Genomic DNA, 19,563 nt, shown 5'->3' on the forward strand with positions numbered 1-19,563 from the left:
TTGTAGTTGATAAAAAAAAGTATTTATGTGTGTCCTTATACAAATATTAACTAAATTCTTAGAATAAAGTACCTAAGAAGTCCGTTGATTAACACCTGAAAGGCAGGCTCTTGTGCTCATCTTAGCCAAATTCAACATAAAGGTTGTAGGTCAGATGGACTCCACAATATACTTTGAAGTTGTTAAACCCTGGCCCATAACACAATAGAGTTGCCAGATTCTGGATGAATTCTCCAGAGTCGTTGATTAACTCTAAGAATGACCTAAGCTGAGTAGCTTCCATCTTTTTAGATGCTTTGTGTAGACCCTTACTATCAATTACATGTCCTAGACATTGTATTGATATCTGAAATAAATCTTTCCTGACACACAGCCCATGCACCTGATGTCATTTCATTGTGGCTTCTAAGTGTTGTAAGTATTCTTGTTCATTTGTGCTGGTTATTAATGTATCATCTAGGTAACACTGTACCCCCTCTAAGCCATTAAGGATCTGGACTATTGACAATTGAAATAAAGCTGGTGCTGCCCTTATTCAAAAAAGCAATTTCTTATAACAGAATAGATCTTTGTGAGTGATGATGGTGAGCAGGTCTTGAGATTCAGCTGTCACGTTCATTTGCAGGTAGGCTTGCGAGAGGTCAATCTTGCTGAACTTCTGTCCTCTTGCAGGCCTGTCAACAAATATTCAATCAGTGGTAGTGGGTATTGATTCGCACATAGAACCAGATTGATGGCTTAAAATCTCCACAGTTACAAATTGTACAATGCTGCTTCATGACAGGTACAATAAGAGTTTCCCAGTCACTAGTGGTAGCGTTTTTTTTTTATTATTATAGAATTTACAATGCAGAAGGAGGCCATTTGGCCCATCGAGTCTGCACCGGCTCTTGGAAAGAGCACCCTACCCAAGGTCAACATCTCCAACCTATCCCCATAACCCAGTAACCCCACCCAACACTAAGGGCAATTTTGTACACTAAGGGCAATTTATCATGGTCAGTCCACCTAACCTGCACATCTTTGGACTGTGGGAGAAAACCGGAGCACCCGGAGGAAACCCACGCACACACGGGGCGAAAGTGCAGACTCCGCACAGACAGTGACCCAAGCCGGAATCGAACCTGGGACCGTGGAGCTGTGAAGCAATTGTGCTATCCACAATGCTACCGTGCTGCCCTATTTCCTGTTTCCACAAGTCTCTAGTTCAGATTTCACTGTTGGACATATAGCATAAGACACTGCTGGCTAGTTTCCTTAATCTTCTGGGACAATTGTACTCCTTTCATGGATCCCATTGTGTCTTCAAAAACACTGCTGTATTTTTCCATGATGGTATTGTTACGAATCCCTTGGCTCAGGCACAGTCAATTCTAGCCACCTCCCGTCACCCGGAGTCGCAGCATATTTAAATTAACCAATAATTCTTAGAAATATACCCACAGTCTTTGGCCCTTGACTGCCCAATAATTACAGTTACCAGGTTTGTAAAATTAAGCACAATTACTTTCTATGAATAAGAAAAACGATAATTAAAAATGTAGCAAATACAATTGGTTAAATATCATCTAATTCCTAATCCCCCATTTTAACCTCCCTCACCCTCTAAACATACAGGAGTCCCCATATCGACCTCCATTTTTCTAGGTTTTAGGACTACCCAAGGTGGGGTGAACCACCCTGGACAGAGTACGTACAGCTTCAGTTCGTCATCAGAATGAAGTGCTACAGCTTCACTGTGGTTGTTGTTCTTTTCTTCCACATTGTGTATTTTCTTAGTTGAATTCATTTTGTTTCTTCCTTTAAACGAGTTCTGTGTCCTTTGAATGTTCTTCTCTGGAAAAGTTTTTTATTCCATCAAGTTTTTGCTGTGTGGCCAGTTCTGTCACAATGTTTACAATGGTTATCCTTGCTTCAGCAATCAGCCTATCGATGTATTGTTTTTGCACAGCGATAACACACCAGCAGTCAGTTTATGGATCCTCGTGCTTGCTCTGAGCTGAGAAGCCTCCTTAGCTGTAAGCTCCATTGAAACAGAAATATGTAATGCAGTCTTCAGACTTCTATTTTGTTCCGTTAATAATCTTCTCTGAATGGCTTCATTTTTCAAACCTCACACCAAACGATCTCTATATCATTTAATCAGTTGCCAAATTTGCAAAACACGGAGGCGGCATGTGAAAAAAAAATGAAAATGAAAATCACTTATTGTCACAAGTAGGCTTCAATGAAATTACTGTGAAAAGCCCCTAGTCGCCACATTCCGGCGCCTGTTCGGGAAGGCTGTTACGGGAATCAAACCATGCTGCTGGCCTGCCTTGGTCTGCTTTCAAAGCCAGCGATTTAGCCCAGTGTGCTACAGTACCACAGTGTTACTGTGGTTAGCATTGCTGCCAACGGCACTGAGGTCCCGGGTTCATATCCCGGCCCTGGGTTACTGACCGTGTGGAGTTTGCACATTCACCCCATTTCACCCCCACAACCCAAAGATGTGCAGGTTAGGTGGATTGGCCATGCTCAATTGTCGCTTAATTGGAAAATAAATAATTGGGTACTCTAAATTTACAGTGCAAAACTCTGTAAGTCACTTGAGGGTCGTGATGGACTGTGCAATGTTTTACCCTTCCATCTGATTCCTTCAATGAAATTGAAACATCTCTGCGATAATCAATGGCTTTGGTGCATAATAGTCTTCTAATATTTTAACCAATTCTTGATATGTCTTAACCCCAGGTTTCTTGGGTTGAACCAAGCTTCTTAACAAATCGAAAGTTTTGCTTCCAATTGTACAATTGGAACCTTGCTCTCCCAACTTCCCTTAAATTAATGGTCTAATTAAAGAAAGTTGAATTACCAATTTATAACAGCTTTAACTCACATTGCAATCCCTAGAGTGCAGAAGGAGGCCATTCGGCCCATCAAATCTGCACCAACCTGAAAGAGCAGCAATCCCCCACCCTATCCCCATACCCCACCTAACCTACACATCTTTGGATACTAAGGGACAATTTGTAGCATGGCCCATGCCCCTAACTTGCCCATCTTGAAGAAATCTGAACACCCAGAGGAAACCCACACAGACACTGGGAGAACATGCAAACACTACTCAGTCACCCAAGGCCAGAATTGAACATGGATCCCTGGCACTGTGAGGCAGCAGTGATAACCACTGCGCCATCGTACCATCCATGGTACAAGGTGTGAGAAACTTTTGTTCTCTGCCCCATTCTGTCTCCATATCTTACTGTACTGCACCCGACAAACTCTGCAGACTGAACTGCTCAGATTGCAGATTTAAAATAAGTATTGTTATGGGCCAGGGTTTAGAGAACGCCAAAGTGTATCGTGGAGTTCACCTGACCCACAACCTTTAATAGATTGTGGTATGGGGAGCATACGGCCCACTCTACAGGTGTGGCACAGCAGAAATGGAAAAGTATTTTTAAAGAAAAACAATGTTTATTCTATCAACTCAAGTTAACCTTTTCAAAACATACAGTGAACATCTCAGCAACCATTAATTCAAATACAACCCTCAAAGACTACAACACTAAGTAATCCTTTAAGCTTTCCTTTTAACATCCATAAGACTTAAAAAAGAACTTTTAACAGAAGCACATCAGGATAAAGTTAAAGTCACTACTGAGAGCAGTTATTAGTTTGGAACATAGAACATACAGTGCAGAAGGAGGCCTTTCGGCCCATCGAGTCTGCACTGACCCACTTAAGTCCTCACTTCCACCCTATCCCCCTAACCCAATAACCCCTCCTAACCGTTTTGGACACTTTTAAATCACCAAAGGATCGATTTACTGTTTTTAGATTACAGAGAGAGAGACTAGTACCCCTTCTGGCTGTGACTGCAGCTACCCAGCTCTGCAAACAAAACTAGAACACACCCTGCAGCAACAGCCTAAAACAAAAGTAAAAGGCTGACAGACAGCCCAGCTCCACCCACACTCTGACATCACTGATAAACACCCATTTCGTAACGGTACATTTCTTAAACACCCATTTCTTAAAGGTACTCTCACATGACGGTATGGGCTCTTTCATACTTTACCAGTTCCAATATCAGGTCTGATTTCTGACCTGTTAATCCACTTGATCGATCGATCTATCTGTTGAAGCATCTCAACTGTTCTTCATCTAAGTTCTGGCCATCGATGTTCGACTTTTTCTCTTCCTTCTGGAAAGAATTTTATTTTTCTGATTTGTTCTTCGTTGCCAGTTTTCTTTTTGTAAACTGTTGTATCTTTAGACTAACAGTACAAAAGAAAGAGATTGCAGATACATATGGGTTGAAGCAAGATCAACAGAGGTTTATTAGATAGGGCTTCACTGTACAAAGGCTGTTACTAGACTAAGGGTAAAAGCCTGTGAAGTAGCCAATGATGCCATGCATGTCATGTGGCTCAGTTCTTAAAGAAACATTGCACAAACTACAATAACCCACATAAATAACATGTGATATCAAAAAAACAGAAGCCCCCAGACCAAATTCATTGCTATGCTTACTATATCTTAAGCTTACATTTGCGGGTGCTACGTCTTGGTGCCCCCACACCTCCCCACTCATTGTCTGCAGCATTAGAGGAAGATTTCTGACTGTAGAGCTCTGTTGATGTAAATTACCTTGGCGGTCATCATTTCGCCAGAGGGGCCCGAGTAGGCACTGCCTGAGAGAGTGCGTTCAGCAGCATGGCTGGGCACACCTCAGTTACCACGGTGTCTGAGGATTGCGCGGTGACTGGCAGAGAGGCAGAGAAGTTGCTGCTCTTGTCCGGGACATTGTGAGAGGAGCACAGCGAGACGACAGGCAGTCATATGCCATTGTGAGGTGTGTCTGGACGTCACTGCTCACCACTCATGGATGGCCACCCATCCAAGAGACTGGGTACCGCATCCTTCTCCAACACCGCCAGTGACTTCCTGAGGTCATTGCCTTTGTGAGGTCTTACAGGCCTGAATGCAACACAAGGAACCCCCCATCCTGTCCCTGGAGCTACCTCTCCATGAGAGTTGCCGCTCTCAATGGAGAAGGCTGTGTGTTCATTGCTCAGGGTTTGTCCGGCGCACATGATCCACAAGGACACATCCACGATAGAGACCATGGCACACAGACCTTCAGAGATCTCTGCTAAATATCCATGTGCATCCCGCTGTACATCCAGAATTTACCACCAAATTGACGACTCCAGAAGCTTATTAACTACCTTAGACTCAGCATGATCCTGGTCTCCAGCAATCTTCGGACTGTCGGCGCCCTGGGCACTCCCTGCCACCACCATCTGCTCATGCTAGCATGATGTGCCCTCACCACTATGCACTGCTAACTGAGCCCAACGATGTTCCAGTATCTGCAGTGGTGCTGAGAGAGAGTGTGTCGCAGGTGCATCTTTCATCGGTGCCTGCTCTGGTATTAATGGAGGGCCATTGACCGCCTGGCTGGCTCTGGTGGATGGCTCATCTGAGGGATGAAAGCAATCAGTTAGTACTATTAGTTATACCACACAGAATCAATGTCCATGATATGCAGCTTGGTGTGAGTGATGTCAGTAGCATCACTTGGGCAGCATGGTAGCACAGTGGTTAGCACTGCAGCCTTACAGTGCCAGGGACCTGGGTTCGATTCCGACCTTGGGTGGCTGTTTGTGTAGAATTTGGATTTTTGCCCTGTGACTGCGTGGTTTTCCTCCGGGTGCTCTGTTTCCTCCCACGTCCAAAGATGTGCAGGTTAGGTGGATTGGCCATGCTAAATTGCACCTTAGTGTCCAAAAGGTTAGGTGGGGTTGCAGGGAAAGGGCGGGGGAGTGGGGCTGAGTGGAGTGTTCTTTCGGAGGATCAGTGCAGACCCAATGGGCCGAATGGCCTCCTATACTGTAGGGATTCAATTATCACAGTGGCTTACTGATTGGTGCATCACAGGTTCTTATACGGGATTAGACACCCATGCATTCTGTTCACTTCAGCCCATTGACGCCAGCCTCTCTGCGACCTGAAGACCTACACCAGAAGCAACCCCTCTGCCTGGTGTGGTAATTTACTGGATTTTCTTTATAGTTTTTAAAATACGATAAGACTTTGGGTGGAACCCTCCCATTTCGAGACTAAGTATGGTGGCAGCTGACTCCTGTCCCGCCAACCAGAATGGCGGGATCTTGTGTCATATTCAGTGCTTGGAGCCTCATTAATTATGCACAGGCAATTTCCCCTCCAACTCTCGGGATGGGCCAATAGCTGATCTGTGCCTGTGCCCTCAGCTGGCAGGTTCAAATGTCCCAGCACATTCAAATCACCCTCTCCAGTCTACCTGAGTTCACCAGACCATGCAGGATGTCAGCAACCCAGTAGCAAGAGGTTAGCAGCCTCAAGAAGAAGCCTGTTCTTCAATTCTCCCCCAAGCCCATCACTTGCTAGGCAAGGCATCCGTGTTTCACTTGGACCTCTGCCCATTTTCTCAGGAGTCTTCATCCATCCTCTTCCAGTTAGCGATATATATCCCCTTGATCCACGTTTCTGAGATTTTCATGCAGATTTGTTGGGGTCCAGCTTCCCTCTCCTCACTCTTCCCTCTGCTTTCCGTTTCATTTTCTTCATCTACCTCCTTGCCCATCTACCTGCCATCATGAGCACTCAACCTAACCCACTTCCACCTTGCCCAACCCCCCATCATCATCAGGCCACCATCCCCCCCAACGATGCCTGCTCTGATATTAATGGAGGGCCATCGACCTCCTGGCTGGCTCTGGTGGATGGCTCATCTGAGGGATGAAAGCAATCAGTTAGTACTATTAGTTATACCACACAGAATCAATGTCACTGATATGCAGCTTGGTGTGAGTGATATCAGTAGCATCACTTGGGCAGCATGGTGGCACAGTGGTTAGCACTACAGCCTCACCTCACACTCCATCCCCACCTCACACTCCATCCCCGGTCAAATTTCAGACCTTTGTTGCAGTGGCTACATGAGTCCCATAGCACAGTGCTGTCCTGATTGACACTGGTATGTGGCTCCCATGGGGAAGGAGACCTCTATACTCCCCAACTCCAGATGCTGTACTGTTCTGAGCTGGTGACATGGGGCCAACAGCGCAAAGCTTTCCAGGAGCACCAGCTCAGCATGGAGATGGAGGGCAGGTACTAGTCTGCCCTGGCAGAGTGTTGAACAGTGCATCAGGAGCAGTGTAGCACTATGGCAGAAAGGTGTTGCACTCACCTCAAAGTCTCTGGTAAACTGAGGGCTGCTGTGCACACCTTTCATTCGCAATCGGGTTTGACCTCAACCTGATTTCCTGCTGGCGTGGGACGCAAGATTGGAAGCCGGGCAGCTGTTTTAATGGGCATTCAGGAGATGCAGACGAATGCAAATGGTGTTTGAGCTCCCAGCCAGCAGGATGACTGACCCGCCATTGGGAGAATTGTAATGTAATGTTACGGTGGAGGTTTCTGACTTTATGGTTCGCACCAGATTTCAGCACTTGCTGGCCACCAAACCAGATTGGGAGAATTAGCTCTGAAGGTAGGGAAATAAATGTGTTTGGGACTGGATAAAGTTAGGGATACTGGGTATACCCAATAATTTAGTTAAGTGTACTTCTCGTTGACTTTATTAGTGTTTCTTTTATTGTTTAATAAAAATTTATTTTATTTAACATCATCACAAAATGTCTGGAACATCACTCTCTGGTTTTCAAATCTTTCCTCACGTTATATCAAATTGAAAAGTACAGTAGAGGGCAGCTGTTTAAGGTTTCCCTCCTGGGATTTGGAATAGCCTGGCATTTACCATCTGCCATGTTCTTAACAACTGAGTGACAGTGAAGGAACAGTGATATATTTCCAAATCAGGATAGTTAGTGACGTGAGGCGAAGCTGTAGGGGTGGTGTTCCCTGGTATCTGCTCTCATTGTCCTTCTAGATGGTAGCAGTCATGGGTTTAAAAGAGTTGCTTGAGGAGGCTTAGTGAGTTTATGCAGTGCATCTTTTAGATGGTACACGCTGCCGCCACTGTTCGTCAGTGGTGGAGAGAGTGGTTGGTTGAAGGTTTGCCATTTAAGTGGACTGCTTTGTTCTGGATTGTGTTGAACTTTTTAAGTGTTGTTTGTGCTGCACTCATCCAGCCAAGTGGGGCGGCACGGTAGTACAGTGGTTAGCACTGCTGTTTGACAGCACCAGGGACCCGGGTTCAATTCTGGCCTTGGGTCACTGTCTCTGTGGAGTTTGCATTTTCTCCCCGTGTCTGTGTGGGTTTCCTCCAGGTGCGCCGGTTTCCTTAAACAGTGCAAAGATGTACAGGTTAGGTGGATTGGCTATGCTAAGTTGTCCCTTAGTGTCGAGAGATTTGTCAGGCAGCATGGTAGCACAAACGGATAGCACTGTGGCTTCACAGCGCCAGGGTCCCGGGTTCAATGGTCACTGTCTGTGCGGAGTCTGCACATTCTCCCCGTGTCTGCGTGGGTTTCCTCCGGGTGTTCCGGGTTCCTCCCAGAGTCCAAAGACGTGCAGGTTAGATGGATTGGCCATGATAAATTGCCCTTTGTGACCAAAAAGGGTAGGAGGGTTAATTGGGCTACAGGGATAGGGTGGAAGTGAGGGTTTAAATGGGTCAGTGCAGGCTCGATGGGCCGAATGCACTGTATATTCTATGGATGCGTAGGTTAGGTTAAAGGGTTATAGGAATAGGATGTGGAAGTGGGCTTGGATGGGGTACTCTTTCAGAGGGTCGGTGCAGACTCGATGGGCCGAATGGTCTCCTCCTGCACTGTAGGAATTCTATGGTATCACACTCCTGACTTGTGCCTTGCAAATGTTGGACAGGCCTTAGGGAGTCTTGTAGCCACAGTATTTATATGGCTAGTCCAGTTCAGTTTCTGGTCAATGGTAACCAGCCAGGTGGTTGATCCTACTTTACTAATTTTGAATAAATTGAGTTGTTTTTCATCTGAAATACTGAATGGTGCAAAGTTCTCAACCCTGTCAGTGATTCCAAAATATGACCACAAGACATAGTAGGAGAAATAAGCCATTTGGCCATCGCATCTGCTCCGCTATTCACTGAGATCATGGCTAATCTGATGTAATAATCCTCAACACCACTTTCACGCATTATTCCCATAACCCTTGATTCTCTCACTGATTACAAATCCGTCTATCTCAGCCTTGAACATACTTAACAACCCAGCCAGCACAGCCTCTGTAATGAAGAGTTATTTGTACAAAATCTTGCGGAGTAAGAGATCAAAACTCCTCTTCCTGGGGTTGGGCATTGGAAGCTCCCATTCCCAACTCTCAGCCTGCAGCCAAGATCTTTTCAACATCCCTGCCTGACTGTAAACCAAGTCTGACATTCCAATTTGACATGCAAATTGCGATCTTGTCGAGAAAAATATTCAAACTCCATGCCATTGGGGAAACCACCTGAAGCTCCGCCCCTCTACTGTTGCACAACCTGTCCTTGTTATTATTGGGGCTTTTCTCCCTCAATATTGTGCAATGTGAAATAATTCATCACAATAAGAAATAATTTTTAGTTCTGATTGATGTGACCTATTTTGTATCAAAAGATGCAATATGCAAAGCTTAAATGTCGTAAGCTAAAATTAATAGGTTGAAACTCAATGCTAAAGGAAGCCAGTAATAACTGGGGTATGATGATACTTTCCACATATAGATCAATCTCTGCTGAATATTCAGCAGAAAACGAAAAAGAGGAGGTAATCGAAGCTGAAGCACAAGACAGAACCGATAACTCGTCTAGCAAAGAACAGAACCTGGCACCCCTCTGTCTGAAGCAAGTCTTTCCTAAGTACTCTCGACAGTTCGGCTACCTGTTGATTGTGGAACGTATCGCACTACTGTTTATCAGATTTCTTGGCATTAAAGGAACCATGAAACTTGGCCCAACAGGATTTCGCACCTTTATCAGGTCAGTGAATCCACATTATTACAGCCTTTAATATCAAATTTTGTTTTATCAGATGTAAAACAAGGACTTTTTTTCCCTTTTCAAAATAATTAACAGCCATTTTCTATTGTTCGACAATTTCTGCAAAATCTTTCACATGCTATGGGAAAATATAATTCCCATACAACAAAAATGCAGCAGCAAGAAAGTGAAATATGATTTATAATGCATTAGTATGCCAAAAGTTCAGAGCAATCCATTCAATCAGTAATCCAGATTTGCCACCTGCACTACTGTCAAGTTAAAATTTGAAAAATGATAAAATTACAACCAACCCAAAAAAATCTGTTTAATTTTTTTGGATAAATTAAACGTAAAAGCACACTGATTACATTTTGACTTTTGTTGAGGATAAAAATAATTATACATTGACGGCATACCTGTGTAGACACGTAAGGAAGTGAATTATTTGCTAATGTAAAACAAAATACTGCAGGTGTTGAAAACCTAAAATAAAAACAGAAATTGCTGGATATATTCAGCAGGTCTGGCAGCATCGATGGAGAGAGAAACAGAGTTAATGTTTTGAGTCTGTATGATTCCTCGCCAAGTAAGCATTAAGCTCAGATGCACCCTCTTTAAACCTATCTCCCTTCCTTTAAAATGCTCCTTCAAACATATCTCTCCTATTCTACTATCTCCATTACCACCTTGCATTTCTGTCTGTTCATGCTCTTATGAAGCTCCAGAGGATGTTTTACTACATACCCCTTTAAGTAGCACATTAACAGAACATAAAAGCTGATTTAATCTGTTTCAGTATATTGTATAATTAAGAGATTGATGCTTTATAGAGGAACCCGAATGATATAAAATTTCCTTATCTGAACAACATGTACTTTGCATTAGTAACCATTGTTTAAGTTTGTTATTTTTAGTACACAGCACTGTTTGATGGGATTGGAAAACTTTCCCCATATTTCATTTAGTCTGTAATTAATAGGAGGCTGCATTTTCCAATTACATTATTGGGCATGACCTTACATCCACCTGTCTCTTCTGGTTTTATATTGAAGGACCTGTAAACTTAGCAATAGTAACCTGTCCATGGCATCCGTTGATATCTTGTACATTGATATTGCGCGAAGATGGAACGTCATTCGTGGAGACAGGGGCGAATCTGGTAAATAGATTTCTACTGCCATTCTTCCTCCCATTCCTGACTCACTTAATTTGTTACTTATTCTTTATAAATGAATGTAATGCTGTAGTTTTTTTTATTTTATGAGACTAAACTTTGGTCTGTCCACAAAATGAAATCCTATTTAAAAAATCATGCCAATTAAGTTCAAGAATATTTGCAGCAAAATTTGAATCCTCTTACTTGTTTGTCTGTTTATAGAAAATACATGTTGCTGAAGTATAAGTAGGAATTCTTATGAGATTAAATATATGCATAGGTTCACTCTACCTTTCATCAATGGTTGGAACCCTATAAAAGTCAAGTCGGAATGTCAGAGAAATAGACCTGAAAATTGAAGTTGTCAGGAATGTTTTCTCTTCAAATAAAACAATTCATCAAAGATTAACATGCAGAGTATTAATCTTTGCTAGATTCAAAAAAGTTGTGATGTTTGAAGACTTCTGTTGACAGGACATTTATTTTTGACAGTTTCCTTCAGGCATTTTGGAAGCTTGTTTGAATGTTAATTAGATTGGAGTGCCCCATCTTAGTTCATATGAATTTATTTCTTTAAAATGCATTTTCCTGCAAGAAGAAGTTACATTTTAAAATATCTTGATTATTTTTACCCTGCATCACAATGTCAATTTAGTTTAAGCAAAAAAGATTTCAAATCAGTAAAGAAAGCATTTAAACTGTAGAGTGCTGAAATATAGGGCGCCATTCAGCAGATTCAAGTTAAAGTCCGCTGAACGGTGCGTTTATTGGGGTGTTTCTCAGTGGCTGCAGCTCTGAAAATAGCCCCACTATTCAACAGCACTTTGCCGTTTTTTGTGGCCTTGGCAAGGAACACTTCACTGTTAGGACACCCTATTGAAGTGCGCGGTCAATTCCAACCCGACAGACCCCGGAGACCCAACATAAGTGAATTATCAATAATTCATATTCTCCGAAGATCTTTAACCCTTGACTGCGCCAATGAGTTACAGACACCAAATTTATAAGTAAAACATTAACAAACTATTTCTTAATAAAAAGGAGAAAAGATGAATACATAAGGAAATAACAGGAAAACCATCTACCAGACTACCTAATCCCAAGATCCCGTCCCACACTCAACCCAGACACACACAAGACAGACACCAGGTAAGGGACGGCGAGGAATAGAATAACACAGATATCACACACAGTTCGAAGGTTACTACCTTTGTGAAAACTTGTACTTTCACACTCAAGCTCTCTTTCCCAGATCTGTTGGTGTTCGGTGCTCCTTTAATACAGAAAAGTCTTCACAGATTTGGCTTCAATGCTTCTTAAATTCATCCAGCCCACAGAGAGAGAGAGAGAAAAGGAGAGATGGTGACCTCTGGGTCATTGCTGGCTTCTTAACAGAACTGACCAAAAGATGGCACTTATCCAAAAAACCTGCCTTCTTCCCTCAAAGTTACTGACTGGCTTCACCACCCACAAGCCGCAATAGGAGAAGGTTGAAAATGCTATATGCACTGATTGGCTACTTGCCTAGTCTATCAAATGATATCACAGATTCTGCCACAGAAACTGAAAGAGATGTTTTCGGATAAGCCCTTCTGAAAGGGGAGGTTTCCCCAGTGTCTAAAGACTCCAATTTAAACAGAAATCCAAAGGGTGCAGTAACTTTTCAGAAATTATCCCAAACAATGTATATCAGAACAGGCAGCAGGATGGGAATCAAATGGGAACACAGGACATACAGACAATATCCTAATACCATTGAGGCCTCTCTTTAAGTAATTTCCTGCACTGGCAAGTTTAGCATGCAGATCGGGCCGCCATTTGTAAAGGCAGCCTGATCTTTCGACCTCCCCTTTGCGCCCCCACACTGCAAGCCTGGCACCCTGGAAGTGCGTGGTTGGCACAAAGGTGCCAGGATGGCAGTGCTAAGGTGACAGAAAGCCCATACCAATGTTCCCAAGTGCCAGTGGGAGTGCTAGGATACTACCTTGCCTTGTCCAAGACCACCCGGGAGCCTCAACGCCCCAGCAAGACCCCAAAATGTACCTTCATGACTTTGTGAACCAGTACCAAATGATGCCAAACTGAGGCCTCACTAGAGAGCCCGGTGAATCCCGGGTGAATTGGGCGAGTGCATATTTAAATGAGACTAATGCCTTATTTAAATATGTGCGCCTGCATCTCACCCAACCGGAACGAGATCCAGATCACGATGCGCCATAAGATTCCATTGAATCTCTTGAGTTGTTTTGAGCGTCGCAAATCTCAATGCAGGCCTCTCGCAAGAATCAACGGCTTCTACACTATGTAGTGCGTAATACGGCCGCTGAATCACACCCATAGGGTGAGTTGAAGCAAAACTCCACCGTATTGTAACTAAAGTTGTAACGGTGTAGTTTAAGCAAATAAACAATAGTTCTTTTTTTGTGATATATCTGAGGGCTCATTGAATTTAGGACAGTGTTTTGTCTGGAAATTATGACCAAACTCTTTGGGTCACAAAGAAAATATTAAGAATAAAATTTGGTACATTTCTTGCACATACATCTCCAACTCTGAACTCGTGCCTTGACTCCACTTGGTGCTCTTGGTTCCTTGTTTGTCAACTGTTGTGTATTCATTGTGTTTTTAGTGTTTCCTCACAAGCAGCCTTTTAGCTGAACTGGGGCACTTTACGAGACCATTGCGTGATGCCATCAGCCACTTTCATTGGCAGACAGGCAGTCTAACATTGCAACCTGTAGTGTTAACATCTTCTAGATAAACCTCTACATTTTGGTTGAACCTCCAAGCCCTGCAGATTCAATCTTGAATCCACCAAATAAAAACTGGTGACGAGGTAGGCACCTGAAAAATAATAAATAATTGAAATCATTGCTACATGAAAGCTAGCGAGTGGCGGCGGAGCCAAACAAGTTTCAGCCACCGGAAGAAACAAAAATCATCGAAAACTCTGAAGGAAATTACCTTGGAGAGAAGCCCGTCAGGTGCTCCACCCAAAATGAACTCAATAGCCATGAGTAGCAAGTACTCTGCAGCAACAGATTTAGAGGGAGTGTTGTAAAACACAAAGGGAAGCAGGTTGTGCTCGGGTTGTGCCTTGTTTTGTGACAATAAGCAGTTATTATTATTATTTGGCACATCTTTGGACACTGAGGGGCAATTTAGCATAGCCATTCCACCTAACCTGTTATGTTTCATAAGCACAACTAAGAAGAAGGTGAACCAATGTACCAAATTTTATTCTTATTTTTTTTTATATAAATTTAGATTACCCAATTATTTTTTCCAATTAAGGGGCAATTTAGCGTGGCCAATCCACCTACTCTGCACATTTTTGGGTTGTGGGGGCGAAACCCACGCAGACACGGGGAGAATGTGCAAACTCCACACAGACAGTGACCCAGAGCCGGGATCGAACCTGGGGCCTCAGCGCCGTGAGGTGGTTGTGCTAACCACTAGGCCACCGTGCTGCCCCCAAATTTTATTCTTAATATTTTCTTTGTGACCCACAGAGTTTGGTCATAGTTTCCACACAAAACACTGTCCTAAATTCAGTGAGCCCTCAGATATATCACAAACACACCAGTTTGTAGAAAAGACTGGCTGAGCACCACAAATTCGGGGATGTGTTAAATGATACCATCAGAGATAGATTAGTCTGTGGTTTAAGGAACGAAGCTATTCAAAAGTGGTTGTTAACCGAAAGCAACCTGACCTTAAGGAAAGCTTTGGAAGTTGCTGTATCCATGGAATTAGCAGCCAAAGGAGCTTAACAGTTGTTGAGTTCAAGCACAAGAATTTACAAGATGTCGGCTGAAACTTGAATGCAAACACAGACTCACGTTTGCAATAGGTATGCAAGAAGCAGATACTCATCAGCAGTTATCATGTGCAGAAATTGTGACAGAAAGGCGCTTGTTCAAAAAAGGAATAAGCTTCAGGCAAAAGTCGCAAAAAGCAAGAGCCACATAAAACAAATGGCAAGCTGAATCATGGAAAAACCATGTACATGGTACAAAAGGGACATGAGAAGTAGCTCGATTCACAGTTATTAAATGTACTAGCTATTGCTGGTGCAACAAACCAATATTGGGTCACTCTAATACTGGATGGCCAGCTGGTGAAGATGGAGGTTGACTCTGGGGAATCCATTTCGCTGGTGCCAGAGAGTGTTTATCAAGAAAAGTTCCAACGTATTATTCTGCAACCTTTGAAGATAGTGTTAAAACCCACATTGGAGAAGTGGTTCTGTTGGTGGGGGGCATATTGAATGGACACACAGCAGAACTGTCCTTGCACATAGCCAAAAGCAATTATCCAGCACTAAGGGAAATAATTGGCTGAAGAAAGATCAGATTAAATTGGGCCAAGTTAAATCTCATGACAGATTCCGAATTTGGCCCACCCAAAATCTTGAAGAAACATGCCATTGTCTTCAACAATGAGCTGGGAAGCATAGAGAATATCTCAGTAAAGCTCAAAATCAAGGAAGAAAATCAGGTAAAGGCTAGTTCAGTGCCATACACAATCAGACCTAAGGTAGAGGCAGAATCAGAATGGCTAGTCAGAACAGGAGTCCTTAAACCATTAGCATAAGTAATTGAGCTACACTGATCATACCGATTTAAAAAGACCACCTGTATGTATTTGTGGCGATTTTAAAGTCACTATTAACCTGTACTGTGTGCAGAGCAGTACCCTCCCTCACTGAGTGATGATCTTGCCACTGGGGGAGGAGGTTGGGGGGTGGGTGTTGGGACGTGGTTCCCCACATAATGTCCACAGGTGAAGAGAAGCTAGTATCCTTTGTTTCAAGGATCTTGAATAAAGCCAAAAGCACTTATACACAGATAAAGAATCCCGAGGAATCATTTTTGGAATAAAACAGTTCTACCAATTCCTGGATAGGAGGAAATCCACTTTATTGACGTACCATCACCCACTAACAAAGATTATTCCATCACTGGCAGCGAGCAGAATGCACGTGGGAATTGCTCTTCTCAGCACACACATACATGATCAAGTATTGTCAGTCAGACTTTAATGGGAACGCAGATGGACTATGCCAATTACGCTTACCAAATAGTTCATCGATAAGGCGTTCATATGGAAACATTTTCTATTTTGAGTAAGTAGATAAGTGTCCTGTAACCGCAGGACAGGAGCATATCAGAAGTGATACAGTACTGTCAGAGGTTATGGACATGGAGCTTTGAGACGAGGCTTAAGGAGCAAACCTTAAATTAATGCCACATTCCACCCGAAGACTTCAGTTAAATCTGTACAGGCAGGTTGCCTCCATTGGGGAATGAGAGCCATTATTCCACCATTATTAAGAAAATGTGTATCACACAAATCCCATTGTGGTATTTTAAGGATGAAGGAGATAGCCCGGGCTGTTTTTAGTTGTCAGGGCTAGATGCCAAAATTGAGGATAAGGCAGGATTGCGTTTGGCTTGAGCAAAAGTGTGGAACCTGCCGCCATTAGTCTTGTTGCACCCGTGGGAATGGCCAGAAGAGGCCTGTTTATTAAGCCAGATGCTGGAAGAGCACATGTTTCTCATTCTAGTTGATGCTCATTCAAAATGGTCTGAAGTTGCCATCAGGAAGTCAATGTCATCAGAGAAAACAGTTGAGAGATTGGGTAAAATCTTCAGATTTGGTTATCTTATAACATAGTGCTTCTTATTCCCTCACAAGCAGCTTTGTAGCTCAACAGGGATACTTTAAGATAACGATTGTATGATGATCAGTTGTTTCCTCGGACAATCTAATATTGCAGCTTGTAGTGTTAACGTCTTCTAAATAAAGTTCTACGTTTGGTTGAACCTTCAAGGCCTGCAGACTCGATCTTGAATTCACCAGGTCAACCAAGATTGAAAAATCATAGAAATTTAAAAGTGCAAACTGCTTCAGCATAAATGAACCTGGCACAATGCTAACTTATTTTATTCTGTTCCACACAAACTAGTGTAGTCATCTACCTCTATATGTTGAGACAATGAGTACTGCTAATATCTACTTGGGGAGCGTAGGTGATAATAATAATAGCTTATTGTCACAAGTAGGCTTCAATGAAGTTACTGTGAAAAGTCCCTAGTCACCACATTCCGGCACCTGTTCGGGGAGGCCGGTACGGGAATTGAACCTGCGCTATTGGCATTGTTCTGCATTACAAGCCAGCTGTTTAACTACTGTGCTAAACCAGCCCCTTAGTGGGGCTGATCAAAATTTAAAAGTAGTGGGAAGAGAAACAGTAAGCTGACACCTAAGGCCAAGCTCCCCATCACAAATGGCTTTTTCCTGCTCAACTCCCACGGACTTTGATATCCTCTCCTCAAAATTGGAGCCCTCAGATGTAGTTGCACCCCCTTCGGTCTTCTCCCGTTCTGCTTGATTGTGTCGAAGCTTCTCCTGCACCAAGAAGAAAGCGCTTGAGAGGAGTTGCATGTTATGTTGGTTGGAACATTGGAATTTGGTTCCTTCCTCATTTCTCCTCTTTTAAGATAGCACACCTTTGTGTGGCAGGTCATCATTGATGCAATTTTGGCGCAAGGATTGTGGACCAGCTCACTCCAGAGCGCTCAGCACATCCATGTGCAACAGGTGGATAAACTTGATTTGTTCTCACTGGAACGACGGAGGTTGAGGGGCGACCTGATAGAAGTCGACAAATTATGAGGGACATAGACAGTGTGGATAGTCAGAAGCTTTTCCCAGAGTGAAAGAGTCAATTACTAGAGGACATAGGTTCAAGGTACGAGGGGTAAAGTTTACGGATGTGTGAGAGAGGTTTTTTTACACAAATGGTAGTGGTGCCTGGAACTCGCTGCCAGAGGAGATTGTGGAAGCAGGTACGATAGTGACATTTAAGGGGCGTCTTCACAAATACATGAATGGGATGGGAATAGAGGGATATGGACCCCAGGAGTGTAGAAGGTTTTAGGTTAGACGGGAAGCATGGTCGGCGCAGGCTTGGAAAGCTGAAGGACCTGTTCCCGTGCTGTACTTTTCTTTGTTCTTTGAAAGCTCACATATGCCAGATTTGTGGAGGCTGCTAGTTCCTGTCATATTATGTACCTAATATGGGTTATTTATGTTGCAGTGGTCATGACTAATTAATGAGATCTTGAGGCTTGTGTGTTTAAACATAAACACCTTTATTGGTAGGCTTTAACATTTAGAGTTCCAATTATGGTCTTGCACGGTGTAGCTTCCAACATGCAAGCCAGCTACTTACAGAGCTCTTTGTAGACTGTTCGGACCACGCGACTCCATACATCACACTGTGGGCAGTGCCACTCTCCACTCCCATGATAACCCTTGCTCAGCCAAACACTTTACATTATAATGCATGAAGGCACATTTCATCACAGTTCCCTCTTCACCTACGCTGGGTCCAACCCACCTTCACCCCACCTCTGTTCCATGCAATGTCCTATATCTGCTGAAGGGTAAAGGGGGCACAGTTGTGACTCCACCACAGCACAGGTGGGGATGCGAGGCAGGCATGCTATTGCCACTGGACACTTGGACCCTGATCTATTGGAGTAGATTATGCAAACATTGATGAGGTACTGTGGTCGAGCGAATAAGGTTGTTCTTCCTTTTCTGGTCCTTGTGGTGTTTTTTGTGTTGCTTATTTCAGGGTGGTTGGCGTAGTGTTCACAAAGACCACAGTCCAAAGATGTGCGGGTTAGGTGGCTTGGCCATGCTAAATTCCCGGACATTCCCGTACCAGCCTCCCCGGACAGGCGCCGGAATGTGGCGACTAGGGGCTTTTCACAGTAACTTCATTGAAGCCTACTCGTGACAATAAGCGATTTTCATTTTCATTTTCAATTGCCCGTAGTGTCCTAAAAAGTAAGGTTAAGGGGGGGTTGTTGGGTTACGGGTATAGGGTGGATACGTGGGTTTGAGTAGGGTGATCATTGCTCGGCACAACATCGAGGGCCGAAGGGCCTGTTCTGTGCTGTCCTGTTCTATGTTCTATGTTCTAATAGCTTTAACTTAAGCAAAGTTCTAAATTTATTAACACTACTAACTTGAATTCAACATGCACTCCTCAAGAATACACAGTTGATCAATAACATCTAAACTACACTCATCTACAGCTAATCTCACTACTGGTTTAAACCATGATCTGCACTCACTTACTGTACTTTTGACTCTCACTAGCTAACTCTTGCATGTACTCTCCCATAAGGCTTAGCCTCACTGTCTTATATAGTTGTAACTGTAGCTCCCTCTCGTGGCTGCTCACGCCACTTCATTAACCCTTGCAGTGCTGATAGTTATGATAATACCACAATGCTGTTTTGCTGGCCTCCTGTAAGCCCCTGGGAACTTACAGCCTCAGCCACCTGCACTCATGCCATGTTCATTTCCCTGCTGGGCCTCATCCTACCATCAGCTGGGTAGAGATTATCCCTCCTGACCTTGACATGGTCAAGGAGGACGTGCAGGGAGGTCT

At 43.5% G+C, this 19,563-nt stretch overlaps 1 protein-coding gene across 3 annotated transcripts in view; it reads left to right on the forward strand.

Annotated features, from left to right (window-relative positions):
- The window catches only part of ttll11 (tubulin tyrosine ligase-like family, member 11), a 177,909-nt gene that overhangs the window by 150,989 nt on the left and 7,357 nt on the right, over nucleotides 1–19,563 (forward strand). For 2 of the 3 annotated variants that reach the window (XM_038781463.1, XM_038781464.1), the window contains 2 exons: nucleotides 9,677–9,931; nucleotides 10,987–11,093. In XM_038781463.1, coding sequence (XP_038637391.1) covers nucleotides 9,677–9,931; nucleotides 10,987–11,093 — 362 coding nt within the window. Of the gene's footprint in view, nucleotides 1–9,676; nucleotides 9,932–10,986; nucleotides 11,094–12,131; nucleotides 12,240–19,563 lie in introns of all 3 variants that reach the window. The other variant, XR_005458459.1, reaches the window with a different exon arrangement.

The sequence above is a fragment of the Scyliorhinus canicula genome, chromosome 21 (assembly GCF_902713615.1).
Source record: "Scyliorhinus canicula chromosome 21, sScyCan1.1, whole genome shotgun sequence".
In the NCBI taxonomy this organism is placed as follows: Eukaryota; Metazoa; Chordata; class Chondrichthyes; order Carcharhiniformes; family Scyliorhinidae; genus Scyliorhinus; species Scyliorhinus canicula.